Source organism: Papaver somniferum, chromosome 6, assembly GCF_003573695.1.
Source record: "Papaver somniferum cultivar HN1 chromosome 6, ASM357369v1, whole genome shotgun sequence".
NCBI lineage: Eukaryota > Viridiplantae > Streptophyta > Magnoliopsida > Ranunculales > Papaveraceae > Papaver > Papaver somniferum.
Genome location: NC_039363.1, coordinates 80,095,228 through 80,112,945, shown reverse-complemented (window position 1 = coordinate 80,112,945; position 17,718 = coordinate 80,095,228). Strand labels below are relative to the sequence as shown.

The following is a 17,718-nucleotide window of genomic DNA, read 5'->3' as shown; positions in this document are numbered from 1 at the left end:
GTACGGTCCTATAATTTGATTTTTTTCTGGTCTATTTCGATCACATAGATAAAGGAAACGTTCACTACTTTATATGATCAATGATTGTATATCGATTCCAATAGTAATATTATTTTGTGTCATTATGGAAGAAGATTCGGATAAGATATGTACTTCATAAGGAATGAAAAAAAGAGATCTACTGTTTTTTGGTATTTTTGTCTAAATTCTTTTCTATTCGAAACTTTATACTCCGACTAAAAAAGTTAGCGATCCATCACGTGTCCAAGTCCTTAACTAACCTGCATATTCTCTTTAAGAACCCGGTGACTAATTGAGATGCTTTATTTTTCAGTGGATTTGGGTGATTAGGCCCGTTGGCACCCTTAAAAACCCCATAACAAGTTTAACAAAATCAATTGCCAGTGTAGTACCAACCTATAAGCTTCCATAAAATCTCTCTCCAAAAGAACAACTTTAACTAAATAAAATTTTGTAAACTCAGGGTATGGTTTTTCACAATTCGAGACTCACAATTTGAATTATATCCTGATAATCAGGATGATATAAGGTCCAATCCTATAAAATTGGTAAATTTTTCAATCATGCATGGTGTCACCACTACCACTATGAAATGCTCATATGTTATGATGACACTAGGAAAGACACAGGAGATGATAAAACATAAGAACTAATAATGGTTAACATAGAAGGTAAATAAGGATAATGGGTTTGGTGACGAACCCTACATCCAAAACTTATGCTTAATGACGAGCCTTCCATTCAAAAACAACAAACGGAGTGTTATTTATTTTATAATAAAATAAATAGAATATTTTGATTCCGTTCCAAATACTCTTTAAATAGAGAATTCAATCAACCCATGAATCTAAAGACTCGGGATTACTCATCTCACTAACTAAACCATGACTCTTAAAAGATGAACTTTAACTCCTAATATGTAGGAAGAATAATGACTAGTTTGAATGGTAAAAACCAATTCACTTATTCAAGTCTGTCACTAGCTAACTAACTGGACGAAATTCAAATACTAACAAAATAAAAATATCATTAAGTTTGACCATAACAACTCTCTTCCCCTTGATTCATGCCTTTTCCTCAAGGATGTGGACTGTCAGCTTCCATCACATGATCTCCATCAATTTTTTTGATGAACGGAGTTATTATAAATAATTTTTTTGCATCGGTGTCCTAGTTTGAATATCTCATCACAGCTGAAACAAAGCCCATTTTCCCTTCTTTATTGTAATTCCAAAGTAGTCAATTATTTTACAAGAACCGAACGTCAATTATTTTGTAAGATCAAACCTTGAGTTTTTATTATAGTAACAACGAAAAACTATGACTTATCATGAGCCTCAAAAAACGTGTCGATCCAATTGCTTCTAAAAATGTTGCTGGTTTATTTTCTTGCATATCAGTTCGAATCTATTCTAGTAACCCGCTAAAAAATAAACTTACTTGTCTAGGTTGTGGGAGTGAATCATACTTAGATAATAACTTTCCAAACTATTTTTGATAATCTTCAACAGTTCTAATTTGCTTCAACTTAGTAAGTTCTCCAAAGACATCAAAAAAATATTCAGACCATAACGATTTTGTACCGCTGATTTGAAGTCTTCCAAGTGATGTAAATTATCTCTTGCTTCAATATTTGGTACCAATTTGCGCACATCATCAAGATGATAAGAATCATAAGAAACTCGTTCACTTTCATGAATTTCATGAAGAAAAAAGTACTGCTCAGCTCTGCATAACTAACTAGTAGGACCATCCGTTCCCTTGAAGCTTGGAAAAACTAGTTCAACGCCATTTTTGAATTTTAGGTAAGTGTTTGAAAAAGAACCTCCACTTTCCTTTGATTGTTTTTCCTTACCCTATGCTTTCTTTCAACAAATCTAACCACTGGAAAAAGCTTACTGAAAAGATCAGTTAGTTTGTCCACGATCACTTTTTGGTTGTCAACCATAGTAATCATAAACTTTTTTAGTTCTTCTGCATTCTTCTCTAAGATTTCAACTCTCTCATCCATCTTTAAACTTTTGAAATAGGATGGTTGAAATAGAGGAGTATGAGTATGATTTTTGTTGGAAGTAATGATTGCAAGAGATTTTACCCACAATACAAGATAGCCAAGCTCTGAGATACCACTTGTTATAATCACACTAGCTAAGATACAATAAATGATAAGTAGGGATGGCAACGGATAACCGATATCCGATATCCATTTCCGAAATCCGACATCATATAGGATTTTATCCGACATATCGGATAACGAAATCAGATATTTTATCGGATATTTTCTATTAACGATAACGATATTGGAATAGGCCTTTTCGTTAGGTTAATATCCGATATCCGATAGTGTGTTTTAACGATAACCAATCTCGTTAAAATCTTAAACCTTTTCGCCTCATCTGCTCATTCGTTTATCTTCTCTCTCTATTCCCTCTGATAAGCCTCTGTTCGAATCATTCTGAGTCATAAAATATCAACCTCCATTCACTTTCTTATCAAACCCGTTTAAAAATTTCTTCTCAAATTCTCCTTCAAAACAAACGGTTTTTTTTTTTTTATCAACAGTAAGAAGAAATTGATCATTGCTTGAAGAGATGAAGGTTTTGATTTTGAAAGAATTGGAATATCGGTCTAGTTAGTTTGAGGTTTTTTTTATCAACAGTAAGAAGAAATTGATCATTACGTAATCTGTGGATACATACCTCGTTTGAAAATATCATCTTCTTTGCAGGATTCTCTGCTATTCTAACTCTGCAATTTCATTCTCTGCTTCTGAAATTGATCGACTTTAATCATGTTTCAAGCTACAGATCAATGGGTTGAAGTATAAAAGTTTCAGTTTGATCAAATTTACAAAATTGACAGAGATTTTTTTTCATCTCTTTTTGTAGTTTGAAAACAATTGAAGAACAAATTGATCGATTCTGATAAATCTCCACCACTTGGTTAGAACACACACACTTGTCGTTATCGGATTTTAACGGATAAATATCCGTTATCCGATAGATTAACGTTAACGATATCGGTTTGTATTTTTGATATCCGCCGGATGCTAACGGATATCGGATATCCGACAATTCTTAACCTTAACCTTATCGGATTGTCCAATATCCGGCGGATATTTATCCGTTGACAGCCCTAATGATAAGAGAGAAGAATTAATAATGGTTAATAATGGTTAACAAAGGTAAAAGAAGGATAATGGGTTTACTAACGAACCCTATGTCCAAAACTTAGGCTCACTGACAAGCCTTCCGTCCAAAAGCAACACACCATTGCTATTCTTTTCTAATAAACTTAATTGGTGATTTTCAGTCCCTTACTTTTCATATAGAGAATACAATCAACCCACGACTCTAAAGACTCGAGATTATTCATCTCGTTAACTAAACCATGACTCTTAAAAGATAAACTTTCACTTCTAATATGTAGGAAGAATACCGACTAGTTTGAAATGGTAAAAACCAAATCCACTTATTCACGTCTACTACTAGCTAACTAACTGGATTCAAATATTAACAAAATAAAAATACACAAAATTGATCAATTAGCCCTAAAACAACAATTCCTGGGTGAGAAAGACATATAAAATTTGATACTGTTTAAATGGACGGGAATAAAAAAAAATACTTTTCTATTAACCATTTTGGGTAATCTGCCCAGAAAAATATAAATAAGCTATTGTTGATGGTGGTTTTTAGCTTAGGGTTAAAATCGTAAAACCTTAGTCAAACAGTGACGTCACACTTGAGTAATAATGTCGCCACTAGTACATTTATTGAACCATTCAACATGTCTGCGTAAAGCTACCGGGGTACCTTTTTATATGCCATGCTCCACGGCAGAGCCCTCGGTACTGATTGGCATCATCTCTGCACATGCCAGCCGCGCATGCTAGCCAAACGTTCCAATCACGCGTGCCAGATATTTTAAACTAGGGTTCGACACGCTAAACCCTAATAGTCGTATCTCCGTGCCAAAGGCATGCCAACCATGCCAGCCGCACCACCGTGCCAATGGCATGCCATGCCAGTCACATCTCCGCGCCAAAGGCATGCCAACCATGCTAGCGCACCACCGTACCAATGGCGTGCCATGCCAGCCACATCTCCGCGCCAAAGGCATGCAAACCATGCCAGCCGCACCACCATGCCATGCCAACCACATCTCCGCGCCAAAGGCATGCCAACCATGCCAGCCGCACCACCGTACCAATGGCATGCCATGCCAGCTACATCTCCGCGCCAAAGGCATGCCAACCATGCCAGCCGCACCACCGTGCCAATGGCATGCCATGCCAACCATATCTCCGCGCCAAAGGCATGCCAACCATGCCAGTCGCACCACCGTGCCAATGGCATGCCATGCCAACCACATCTCCGCACCAAAGGCATGCCAACCATGCCATCCGTACCACCGTGCCAATGGCATGCCATGCCAGCCACATCTCCTCCAAAGGCATACCAACCATGCCAGCCACACCATAGTGCCAATGGCATGCCATGATAGCCACACCTCCGCACTAAAGCCACGCCGGCCATGCCTCCATGTCGTTGGCTGCCAAACGAAGGGTTGCAACAATCAACGACCACCCTTTCTTCTGAGATGTAAATCTCAGCCGTCCAAATTCGCCACCAAACGCGTGGCAACTTTTGTCCCAATGCCAAGCCCTAATTTTGGCCGCGCCTAAACTATGCCAAAACCCTAATGTTGGTCGCGCCTAAAACTATGCCAAAATCCTAGATTGGCCGCGCCTAAACCACGCCAAATCCATGCCGCTGGCTGCCAAACGAAGGGTTGCAACAATCAACGGCCACCCTTCCTTCTGAGATGCAAATCTCAGCCGTCCAAGTTTGCCACCAAACGCATGGCAACTTTTGGCCCAATGCCAAGCCCTAATTTTGGCCGCGCCTAAACTATGTCAAAACCTTAATTTTGGCCGCGCCTAAAACTATGCCAAAATCCTAGCTTGCCTGCGCCTAAACCATATTAAAGCCACGCCAGACATGCTTCCATGCCGATGGCTGACAAACGGAGGGTTGCAACAATCAACGGCTACCCTTCTCTCTGAGATGCAAATCTCAGCCGTACAAACTTGCCACCAAATGACTTGTGGAAATCTCTTGGCTACGGCCAACTCTTGGCCACGGTGCCAAAACCCTAATTTGGCGACGCCAATGCCATGCCGGCCATGCCTACATGCTGCTGGATGCCAAATGGAAGGTTGCAAAAATCAACGACTATCCTTCCTTCTGAGATGCAAATCTCAGCCGTACAAGCTCGCCGCTAAACCAAACGACTTGTGGAAACCTTTGGCTACGCTGCCAACTCTTTGTCCACGACGCACACTTAGCTATACCAATTCTATGGTCACGGCACCAAACCCTAATTATCCATACCAAGAGCATGTGCAATCCATGCCAGCACCGTGGCCATGCCACTGGCCACTAACGGATGGTAACCACAATCAACGGCTAACATTCCTCTCAAGATGCAAAATCTCGACCATCGAAGGTCACCACCGAGCCTGCAAGCCTCCCAAGCTCAACTTTCCAAACAATAGCAACATGCTACATAAAACACTCGAGACATCAAAACATGTCACAAACTGGGGGATGCTCATCAGGGTATTGGTATGGAGGTGTACAGCGTGCGGCGTACACTACGCCCGTTACAAGAAAGTGTCATAAGAGTGAGGCGGTTAGTAGATACAAGAAGTAATGGTGAAACGTTTCCTTCATTATGGAAACATCACTTCCAGGCGTTACCGGTTACCGCTTTCTTCCATTTACTCAACTGTTTCCACTTTTTACGAGACCAGGGTACGTTTCGTTGCGACTTGTATAAATAGGTCTCACCTATTTCCACCAAAGAAAAAGTTTTGGTCAGGAGAATACAACACTCAGAAATCACTTGTTAGCTTTCTCAGCTGTTAGCTTTCCACTTTCTGATACAAGTCGTCAAACAACTACTCTTCCGAATCAACTATTCTAGTCTCAACACTCTCTTCTCTTCCCTCCCTAAACCAACCCTTCTCCTTCACTTTGTGACCGAAGCAAGTATGGAATGGCCATTTCTTGGTTTAGGCCGGATTTCTAGAGATTGATCTCTCGAATCAAAGTACTCCCTTGCAGTACATTGTTTAGGGTTTAGACTCGTTTCTCACCCACACACTTGAAATTACCAAAATCAGCAGAAACTGTTTTCACCCTCAAACAGCTATACATTTTAGCCTAAAATGCCCTTAAAAAATACCACTAATCTACTACTTATGAATAATAAACACGCAACTTAAGTTCTCTTTCAAATACAACCATACTGAGTAATTTCTCCTTGCTATCTCTCTTCTCCAAGAATTCTAGCTCCTGCACATTACCAAATAATTAAATAATAATTAACAAACATGAATTAAATATTAGTAATATAATGCGTGATGTGCTTGTCTATGCAGTAGGTGCAGTACTTCATGGTACTGTTCGTAACACTTGGTCCCTGGCTACATAGCTTGGCTAGTTAGCCACTGTAGTATATGCATGACGCATGTATTGAATCAACTTCATGAACCCCTAGATGTTTTTTTTTGGTTTCTCTATACAATGAGTTGGCTATTTTCCACCCCCACACTATTTTGATCAAGAATTCATGAAGATTATCAATCAACACACATCAACCCTCCATTGATAAACATGTCAAGTCAATAAAGGTACATCACCGACCCTCCGCAGTTCTCTCAACAAGTTGTATAGGTTCACTTAATTCATTTGCAGGTTGTACCTAGTTTTATTGTGCATATTCAGACGCAAATAAAGGTATATCATGGTCTAAAACTGTATGAAATTGGTTTCATCCTGCGTATTTCTATGTAAGTACATGTATATCACAGTCTAAAACTAGACGAAACTGGTTTCATCTTGCATATTCTAACGAAAATACATGTATATTAAAGCCTAAAACTAGATGAAATCGGTTTCGTCCTATTTGTTTAGAGGAAAATACAAGAATCTCACAGTCTAAACTATATGAAACCGGTTTCATCCTTCTTTGCTTCAGGAATCTAAAATACATTCCAATTTATCAAGGTTGCAATCTAAAATTAATTCCATACTTTTCTTGGCTTTTCTTTTGCTTCATATATCAAATTTCATTAAGATTTATCCAATTATGGAGTATGATCAAACCTATTTCATCATATCTTAAAGCTATATAAAACCCATTTTAACTGAATCTTAAATAGGATGAAACCAATTACCATCATATTTTAAACCAGGATGAAACCAATTTCAACTCAATCAAAACAGGATGAAACCAATTTCAACTAACATGTTTTTTTTCATTGTATTAGATATATATAAGAAAAATATGGTAACGAAGGATTACATAATAATCAAGCATGCATTAGATGTGAAATTTTTGAAAAAGTACATACATATAATTGTGGAAGAGCAACCATGCACGCGATTATTATTATTAGAGATTCAAAAGCATTGATGCTTAAATGAATCGAAAACAATCAAAAATATGTATACCCCATATTAAAACTACATGAAACCAGTTTCATCCTAATTGAAACCTGCTTAAACTTCAGATTAAACCTGGATGAAAATGTTTTCATCTTATTTTATACTAGGATGAAACCAAATTAACCTTGTATAACATACTTCATATAAATTCATTCTAACTATAAACCAGAATGAATCCATTTTCTTCCTAGTTTGACTGGGTTAGAGAGAAAACCAATTTCACAGCATACAATTTCATCATAGTTCAGATGGGCTAGAGATATAATCAATTTCTTATGAAACCGATTTCACAGCATACATATGAAAAATTTGTAAACTTGGATGGATGATTCAAGTTCCATCATACTTCAAATGTTTTAGAGAGAATCAATTTCATATACAGATGAACCCAATTTCATAATTATAAAATAAATTACAGAGAAAACCTAAAATTAATTGATAAAGATAATAATTACCTTGTCGTTTATGATTAAGAGAAGAATTGACTAGGGTTTTGGTTGTGGTGGTAATATAAACTTCTGATTGAAGTCGTGGTGATGGTGATTAATATAGATGAAACCAATGAGAGTTTTTGGTTTCTATGGTGATGGTAGTGGTTAATATAGATGGAAGATATAATTTGATGGGTTATGGTGGTGGTAGTGGTGATGGTGGTGGCAAAGAAGAATTTGAGGTATAAGAAGAGAAAGTTTTGCTAGATTTTCTATTAATGAAGAATGGATAAGGATGGAGCAGAGTTTCTACTAGTTAAGAAAGATAAGAGATAATCGATACTTTCGAGATGGTATAATTGGAAAACGGTGTATCGTTCAGGGATACAACAATCAAACTCTTATTTAATTTTTTCCTGTCCATATCACCCAACGCAAATCTTACTCGTCCAACACGACCAGATTTATCAGTTTTTTCGTCCATTTCACCCATTTTCTCATAAAGATATCATTAAGTTTGACCGTAACATCGTACAAACGAATTGGATTCTGAGATACATAAGAGAAAGTTTTATGAATGGAATCCAAACTATCTCTATTTTGGAATGTCAAGTTAATGGTTTCTAAGTAACACTATTTTACACTTGACCATTAAATTTTTTTTTACACTTGACCATTAAATTTGCGTCCGGGGCCGATTAGGCTATTATTGGGGCGTCGCATTCCATTAAAGGGACGTCACCTAATAGGACAAAAACGGGTCACCCAGAAGTAATAGCAAAAACACCTTATCTCAAATAATTTTGTAAAGAGCCAACAACCCTTTAGTTAATTTTAATTTAACTCAATTTTAGTAGATAATAATTAATTTCTACGGTTGAAATAAATCCAAACCTAGACGTAAAACCAATTTCTACGGTTGGAATCAACCCAAACCTGGACGTAAAATCAATTTCTATGGTTGGAATTAAAAGGAACCTGGACGTAAAATTGAAATTTACGGCTAGGTTAACGAAAGGAAAATTCAATAAACTAAATAGACGTAAAATTGAAAATAACGGTTGGAATTGAACTAAACCTGGACGTAATACAACATGCAAATCAAAGTTTACGGTTGAATTGAACTAAACCTAGACGTAAGTTCTTCAAAAACTAAATTACGGTTGAAAAATCTAGTAACGTACCCAGACGCAACACTAGCAAAAAGTAACTAAAACCCTAATTTTACTTCGATTTCATTCAATCTAACCTATCTTAAGCACAAAAACAAGTAAACAAAGATGGGTATGTTCGATTATTACCTTACATATACCATGGCTTTGTTCGATGAAATGAATTCAAATGGATTTACGATGAAAAGGATGAAGAGAAAGAGGAGAGGAAGAAGAAGAGCAATTGAAATGTGAAGAATGAAGAATAGAAATTAGGTTTTGTTTCTGTTTTTAAGTTTTAATTTTAATTGAAGGGTAGTTTGGACAGTTGCTATTGAATCAAAAGTACCCCATAACCAGATTTTTAGTCATTAAATATCCAAGTGAATCCCCTCTATTGGATGGTGACTCCCCAGTAATAGCCTTCATTACAATAGGTGAGGATACCATTCCTCGAATTCTTTGGGGGGACTATCGGAAAAAAAAATAAAAATCTTTTGGGGAGAGGGGGGAAGGGGGTGGAGATAGAAATCAAGGATGAATTGGGGCCATGGAAACTAATTGGGGGCCATGACATATTTTATACCCACACCAAAAGATATATGGGGCTTCCAAAATGATGGTGAAATAACTATTTTACCCTTCTATAATAACTTCTTCTCCTCACATTCTTCTTCTCCTCCGCTCCCTCTCTCCCACTGTTTCCCATTCCATTAACGACTTCTGAGATAAAAAAATTCACACCGATTCATCGTCGTAAGTGAACTAAAAAATTGCAGTTACAGTTCCAGGGTCATTAACCACGGTTTTTTATTGCTTAACGATTTTTGATATGCATGTTGAATTGATAAAAAATCGTTAACCATTAGGGTGTAGTAGATAACGACCCTAAACCTGATTTTCTGCCCCAAAATAGTGTCGTCTAGGGATTTCTAAATCGCTAACGACTCTATATGATACAAAATTGGTTCCCTGTTCAAAAAATAGGAAGGGTCGTCATGTCAAATGGTTGTAGTCGTTAACTATGTTGAAGGGTCGTCATGTGAAGTCGTTAACGATGTTGAAGGGTCGTTATGTTTTATAAATTTTGCTTGCCGACCCTTGATCTATGAAATGGCTCGCTAGGGTCGTCAGTATATAGGAATGCCTAATTAACGACCCTAAGAGTAACATCTTCAGAGAGTAAAAAGTTTTAGAGTCGTTGGGTTCTAAACATATTAAGTTAACGACTCTATATGACCTAACTAGCTGGAGCCGTCAATTATATCATACTTGGTTGACGATTTTTCATAACCTGCAAAAGTTGCAGGTTTGAGTCGTCAAAGGTTGTGTCAAGTAATTGACGACTCCTTAGAGTCGTTCGTTTATTACCCTCTCGACTTAACGACCCTCACTCTGAGTAGTTGCAAAGTGCACATGAATCGACCACTTGGGGCATCATTCATATAATTTGAAGAGTATATGAAGTTTACCTTATTGTTTTGAGTTTCGGGTTCTTCATTTTGAGGACTGGTTCCTTCATTTTGAGTAATATGATTCCTCTACTGGAATCCCCCAAAACTCGACTTCTTCCTCTCCACAACACAAACACAATCTTTCTTTTATCAAAATTTTATCCCTAAATATGATTTTAATTAATTAAACTAATTAACAATTAATTAACTTAATTACCACTAATGATTTGTGGTAGTTTAGCCATTTAAAAAAGTTGGGGATAAGGGATAACTCTCAATTACTATTTCATGACCTTTTTTTGTCCTGTAGCTAGGGGTCCCCAATTATTTTTTCAGGACCTCCAATTCAGCCCCGATAGAAATCCATTTGGGTGAGATGTAGGGGTAGCTCGGAGAAATAAGTAATATAGCAAACAACATTTGTCGTGGATGTATGGCCGGCAATGTAGGTCTAGTCCGTGTTTTTCTTCACCAACATCAAAATTACAATCCGTCTAAACCACAAGCTTTAGGAGCGAGATCTTTCGAAACATCGACGTGGTCACTTTTAGGCGCCAAGAAAGATTACGGCGCACATTAGAACTAGTCAGTTTTCGTCATGGAGTCAGTTTTGGATTTCACTGCACAGCGGAACTGCGGAAGGAATAATGGAAGTTTCAATTCCTTCAACGACTCTTTTTTTCAAAAGCAGTTTGAAAAGTGTTCATAGAACAGGACTAAACCCTAATTTAAACCAAAGCCCCAATTTTATTTATCGTAATAGAGCAAAAGTAGCTACAAGATTACCCGTTACAATCAAGGCGATTAATGAAGTCCCTGTTACAACATTTGAGCCAGTTCAAGCTGAGATTACATGGGAAATCATTGTTGGAACTCTAGGTTTTGGACTTGATTCCTCTCTCTTTAACTTTGGGTTTAATTTGATTTTGCATTGAATGTCTTTGAAGCTAAATTGTTTGTATCTCTTTTGAATATGTTTAGCTGGAGTTATACCTTTCGTGGTAGCAGGAATTGAATTCAGCAAAAGAATTGTAAGTTTATGATGCTTAATCTCTTATATCTGCTTGTTTGGTGTAATGTTAACATGTAATTAGATTATAAATTCTGATTATATTAGTCTATTGCTAAGCCGCAACAAAATGCTACTGACTCTGAGAATCTAAAGAATGTAACATCTAGGGTTGGTGATGAAACTTAAATTTCGTGGTATGCTTGGATACTGATTGTAAAGAATGTGAAATATTAGGGAAGGGGAATGGATGGTTCAGAAAGTGTTTGCTCTCTAGAATAAACCAAGCTAGGAGTTGGGATGAATTGTGTATGGTTGTAGCTACAAATAGTTGAGTTTCATATTATTAGTCTCCCTTTGGAGGGCTTGTCTTCATTACACCCGATGAACTACTTCAGGTTCACCAAATACCTTGGAAGTGTTGAAAACTGTATCGAACTGAAGAAATGCACGTTGAGGGTAACCTGGTTGTTGTTATAGGGTTGTATGTGACATCTTAGGACAGAGGGCTATTTACAGATATTTGCCCATCCATAGAAAGAATAAGAAAAACAAACGGTTTACAGTGATTGAATCTTACTTATGATCGCCACAAATTAAATTATAATCAAATTGCTCTGAGTTGGTTACTGATGACAGTAATTGAGATTATACAATACGAACCGTTATAAATTCTAGGGCGGATTCTAACTTATCAGCAACTGGTAGAGTGTGCAGAAAATTGAGTTGGTACTAAGTTTAAGCAATTCACTTTTTTGACTTGTTGATGTTATCAAGTCGTCGGGTTATTGTTGTGTTGCTTAACAACCAGTTTCAATGCTGCAGCATGTGCATATGATAACTAAAAATTGATATTCCTTGCTAACTATATTATTCAGCGGGGTTTAATCTTTAAAAATGATACATTTCTCTGCAGGTTGAGCAGAAAAGATGCACAGTATGTCGTGGATCAGGACTAGTTCGAAGAGAAAAATACTACTTCCGATGTCCTCGCTGTGGTATGTTTCCAAATAAGTGCTCCTAGTAGGTCATAATGTCATGAAATTGGTGAATGCCGAACTTGTGGATTTATATGAGCATATGGATTTTGTTTTTTTTTTTCTTATTGTTTCAGAAGTTAAAATGATTCTCACTTAGATAAGCTTGATAACCTGAACTGCTAGGTAGAATTCATGCTTCCAACACTCTAACAAAGTGGTTTTCCTTTAAACTGATGAGGTTTCTAGGTTCAAATTAACCATAAGATAGACATTTTGATTGCTTGGTTGGCATTCGTGTCCTGAATTGGTTTTGTATATCCACAGGCGGATTTCTCCCATGGCAGTCATGGAAAAGATTCTTCTCTGGCTAAAATTCTGATATTATGTTCTTGTCGCTCTAAGTGTTTGTAATAGCAACCTTATAGTAATCCTCTGAATTTTCAATGAAGATAAATACAAATTGTACGCATTTGGTATATAAATCCATTTGTTTCACAAGGCTCCCTTGTTGGTGTATCTTCTTTGTATGAAACCTATCTATAACCATCTCACATAGTAAGCAAAAACTTTCCTTTTGAGTCATGGATTTAAGAGATTTTACTATGTCACGCGGGTTGATAAATCATGTCGCTGGCTTAGCCACTCTAAACTGGGATCTTCTTCATAAAGATACCACGTCCATAGTGGCAGTGATCTAGTCATGAGATCTGTCTACCATTACTCTTTACAAGAAATCTTTGACTTTTGGGAAGATCACGACAGAGATTGGGATAGTCATTCATGTACTTTGATGCTTCTGTCATTCTGTCAAGTCCTCTTCAACACTGCCACCATTTTCTTATACATGCAAATGATCAGTCAGTGATTCCAGGAGGTGAAAAGTCAATTATCATTACTTTGTTTTGTCATGGAATCTGGTACCTGGTTATGTGTTTGTGATACAGGTTTGCTCTCTGTAAATGTTGGACTCAAACCTTGTTATTATTCTAAAACGCTGACACCATCTGTTTTACAGTTTTCCACCAAGACTTCTGTCAAATAAGTGGATTTGGTTGAAAACTAGACCTTTGTGCTTTCATATGTCAGACATTATTTCAAACTTGTTGACATTATCCATATATAGAACTATTTTATTTTGGTTGCTATATTCCTTTTGGAGTTCCAAGGTCTTCAATTTCCCTTGTTTCTCAGAGAGTCTTGGCCTTTATGGAATGAATGAGAGCATGCCTTGTGGGAGTTTGTACTTTATCAAATAATGTTACCACGAAGTGAAATGATGGTGCATTAGATAAAGCATTTGATTGCTCTTTTTAAAATGTCCCAAATCTTGTTATGTTTATGAAAACAGTGAAATTTTATTGCCTAATAAACCCAAAATGTGTTGTTGGGCATTCTTCTTTCATGCTAGACAAAGAAACAAGAAGAATCTTCATTATGGTATTAGTATTACTTTCTGAATGATTCCAAAAACATATTATTTGTGTGGGGAACTTCTCTTTTGGTAATCCCTCCTCCTAAGCTTAATCTTATCTTCTTCACTTTTACCAAGATGCCGATTGCTCCATTGAGCCGTTGGTCAGTCCAAAGAATGAAATGATAAGAACATTTTTCTTACAAATATCAGCAGTTACTGTTTAAAATCCTTCATCATATTGAGCTCGTGGAAATTAAGTGGTAATCATTCTCATTTGGAGCAGATTACATGGTAATCATGTTCCTCTTTTTGAAAACCCTGAAAGTCTTTTGTAGTAGTAGTAGATCATGCCATCGTGAGAGAAAGACACAGGAAGTGGATTTCCAGGCCATAGGGTGGAGTCTGAAGCTTAACCGCGTGGGTCCAACATCTTTTTGATTCTTCTTTCTCGGACATCAGCAGTTAATATAGAAAATGATAGCAGGCATGGTAGCACATGGTGGTATATAAATTTAAAATTAACTGTGAGATTAGTTTATAAAATTCTATCTTATTTCTCTTAATTTATTGTAATCAACGTTTCTTACTTCCCTTATCAGATTAGATCATATTCTCTGATAGATAGAATTATCAAAGATGCCTTTTATTGGTACTGTCGCACGGTTCTCATGTCGTAAGCTTATATACGTACGCCTATGTCCAAAATTATTCTTATGTAGCAGGTAGATTCAAACTGTAATTCTTAAATTAGATTACCACGTAAGATTGAAGTATTTTTTCTAAAAGTTTTTACGTACAATTTGTGCATATTTTCCATGAAAAATAGTCCAAAGCAAAAATGAAAAAACTACCAAAAGTTACTTGACCATAACATGTGTAAACACCCCTTTGATCATGACATCATGACATATTTCATCTTTGTCTAAAAACAAAAAGCAGTCTTTTTCGATGCTTCAACGTTCAGTCATTGATATTTAAACCATTTTGTTGTTTTTCTGAGAAAAATGTATCATAAAAGTCGTATTTTCTGGTCATTGACATTTTGACCTGACTCACCAAGTGATAAAGGGTGGTACAATTGTAGTTTGGTTGATAAACACGGGGTAATAGATAATAAGGTTGTTTATAAATTACCAGAACATGGTTAAACTGTTTTTCCTCAGGAAAAGAAACACTTCTTTTTCACTGTCTTTGTCTGAAACTTCAAGCTCAATACCTAACAGGAAACCAAACGAAAGACTAATCAAAGGAGAAATTATCCTGTAAGAGAGGTATTTCAATTCTACTTTCAGTTGTATTGACTTATTTTGATTTATACTTTTCAATGATTTGCTTCCTAGTATAAGTGTTTCATTTGCAAGTCCATGTTATGCATTGGTCTTGCTTTGTTTGTAATTTCAGTTTGATTATCTGGGGTTTGAGGGGTTCCATATGTTTTTCATAGAGATTGAATAGTTTCTGAAAATGGGTTGGTCAAAGAATTTTAAAAAATGGAGTGTTTGAGCTGAAAGACTGGATTATAATGAATGTTTGAGCTGAATAGACATCGTTTTGGATTTGAGTTCTCTGTAATTAGTTATTGTAAGCTGTACATGAAAGGGAATAGCTTCTGATTTTTTGGAATAGGTTGTTGGTGTAAGATTTTTGGGCATGGTTTAGTTTGAGATATTTGAAGGTGCAGTCTTTTTCTCTATCTGAACGTTGTTGCTTTTATCCTTGAAGTATGTTACTGTTCAACTCACCTGCCCAAGTTCTAATCTAGGGTTCAAAATGCTTCTCTTTTTTCTTTTCTTCATGTGCTTGGTTGGTGAAAATTGTAATCTTGCAATTTGGGTTGCACTAAAATCTGTGTTTTAGTGTTGATAATTTTTAATCTTGTTTGCAGATGGCTTCAAGGAAATGAGTTAACAAGTTAAGGTCTACAGTATCAATTCCTTTGGTTCACTCAACCCCTACCATATTCTTAAATGAGTTCGTCGATGAATCGCAAGAACTTAGATGCATCCAATGGGTTTTACTGTAAGTCGACGCAGTGCTATCCTCAAGATTCTGAGGGTTTCGACCAGCACCCATCCTTTAATGACATCACCCAAATAAACAGCTTGCCAGTTCAAAGTTCACCCTCTACCATCAGTTTTTCACCTAATGGTAGCCCTATTTCTCAGCTAGATTCTCAATCTAACCCATCCGACTCACGTCATTCCCCAGATAACACCTACGGTTCTCATATCAGTGTATCTTCAGTTACTGATGATGTTGATGATTTAAGGAACACATTGAGAGAATGGGAATCTATGATGCTTGAACCTGATCCAGATATGGCGGATAGCTACGGGAGCACAATCCACGGTGACAAAAATCAAGCTTCGGTGGAGCACCAGAAATTGAAAGATATGACAGAGGCGATCCAAAGAGGAGATTTGAAACAAGTTCTTGTAGGCTGTGCCAACGCCATATCAGAAAACGATATGCCAACAACAGAATGGTTGATAGCTGAGTTAAGGCAGATGGTTTCAGTCTGTGGGGATCCCGTCCAGAGGTTGGGTGCTTATATGTTGGAAGGGCTTGTGGCCAAGCTGGCTTCTTCAGGGAGTTCCATATACAAAGCATTAAGATGTAAAGAACCTGCCAGTGCCGAACTCCTCTCTCATATGCATTCCCTATATGAAGCATGCCCATATTTCAAGTTTGGGTACATGTCTGCTAATGGTGCCATTGCAGATGCCCTGAAAGATGAAAACCGAATTCACATCATTGATTTCCAGATTTCCCAAGGAACTCAGTGGCTCTCTCTAATCAAAGCTCTAGCGAGTCGCACTGGTGGCCCCCCACATATACGTATCACTGGTATCGATGATTCTGTATCAGCTTACGCCAGGAATGGAGGGCTTCAACTTGTTGGGCAGAGGTTATCTCACTTCGCTAAGTCATGCAATGTGCCTTTTGACTTCCATGCTGGAGCTATGTTTGGTAGCAATGCAGAGCTGGAAAATCTTACTCTGAGACCAGGGGAAGCTCTGGCAGTGAATTTCCCACTCATGTTGCACCACATGCCAGATGAGAGTGTAAGCACTCATAATCATCGAGATCGACTATTAAGACTTGTCAAGAGCTTGTCACCCAAGGTGGTAACCCTAGTCGAGCAAGAAGCTAATACTAATACAGCCCCATTTGTTCAACGGTTCATTGAGACGTTGAACTATTACACAGCTATTTTTGAGTCGATTGACGTAAAGCTTCCTAGGGAGGATAAGGAACGGATCAATGTCGAGCAACATTGCCTAGCCAGGGATGTGGTCAATATCATAGCATGTGAAGGGGTCGAGAGGGTCGAACGTCATGAACTTCTGGGCAAGTGGAAGTCCCGATTTATGATGGCTGGGTTTACTCCGTACCCGTTGAGTCCAGTTTTCAATGCCACCATTAAGGCTGTGTTAGAGAACTACAACGAGAAATATACACTTGAAGAGAAAGATGGGGCTCTTTATCTTGGCTGGAAGAACAAAGCCTTGGTAGCCTCTTGTGCATGGCAATGAAAATACATATTCCAATTAATGTTCCCTCTCCAGGTTCTTGAGCTCAGTAGAGAGTGAACAGATTGTAGTACTGAATTTGCTTTAGCTTTCGTTCTTTTCAGCAAGTATGCATTGTAAGTCGGCATAAAGAAAATGTTACCAGTGTAATAATCAAAAGTAGTTAAATGAGAATGAGTTTCATTTGAATTTTTTCTATGCCTTGCAC

At 37.3% G+C, this 17,718-nt stretch overlaps 2 protein-coding genes across 5 annotated transcripts; both read left to right on the top strand.

The window, feature by feature from the left end:
* Nucleotides 1-11,160: 11,160 nt before the first annotated feature.
* On the top strand, nt 11,161-13,721 carry LOC113285794. Of its 2 annotated transcripts, none has more exons than XM_026534554.1 (4): nt 11,161-11,453; nt 11,556-11,605; nt 12,500-12,581; nt 13,143-13,721. In XM_026534554.1, the coding sequence occupies exons 1-4, from the start codon at nt 11,222-11,224 to the stop codon at nt 13,259-13,261; spliced, it is 483 nt and encodes a 160-aa protein (XP_026390339.1). In that variant the 5' UTR covers nt 11,161-11,221; the 3' UTR covers nt 13,262-13,721. The 2 variants fall into 2 exon arrangements, with proteins under 2 accessions (XP_026390339.1, XP_026390340.1); XM_026534555.1 differs by lacking the exon at nt 13,143-13,721 and adding an exon at nt 12,888-13,103 and having other exon boundaries at nt 11,167-11,453.
* A 1,417-nt stretch (nt 13,722-15,138) lies between these two features.
* LOC113288123 (scarecrow-like protein 21) lies at nt 15,139-17,704 on the top strand. Of its 3 annotated transcripts, none has more exons than XM_026537076.1 (2): nt 15,139-15,248; nt 15,863-17,704. In XM_026537076.1, the coding sequence occupies exon 2, from the start codon at nt 15,945-15,947 to the stop codon at nt 17,511-17,513; it is 1,569 nt and encodes a 522-aa protein (XP_026392861.1). In that variant the 5' UTR covers nt 15,139-15,248; nt 15,863-15,944; the 3' UTR covers nt 17,514-17,704. The 3 variants fall into 3 exon arrangements, with proteins under 3 accessions (XP_026392861.1, XP_026392863.1, XP_026392862.1); XM_026537078.1 differs by having other exon boundaries at nt 15,152-15,239; XM_026537077.1 differs by lacking the exon at nt 15,139-15,248 and adding an exon at nt 15,346-15,652.
* Nucleotides 17,705-17,718: the final 14 nt, after the last annotated feature.

Bases quoted from the DNA above. Each gene is read 5' to 3' on its own strand.
- LOC113285794 (XM_026534554.1), top strand. From the start codon at position 11,222: ATGGAAGTTTCAATTCCTTCAACGACTCTTTTTTTCAAAAGCAGTTTG. The intron at 11,454-11,555 runs GTTTTGGACTTG...GAATATGTTTAG, and splicing joins AATCATTGTTGGAACTCTAG to CTGGAGTTATACCTTTCGTG. The intron at 11,606-12,499 runs GTAAGTTTATGA...ATTTCTCTGCAG, and splicing joins TTGAATTCAGCAAAAGAATT to GTTGAGCAGAAAAGATGCAC.
- LOC113288123 (XM_026537076.1), top strand. From the start codon at position 15,945: ATGAGTTCGTCGATGAATCGCAAGAACTTAGATGCATCCAATGGGTTT.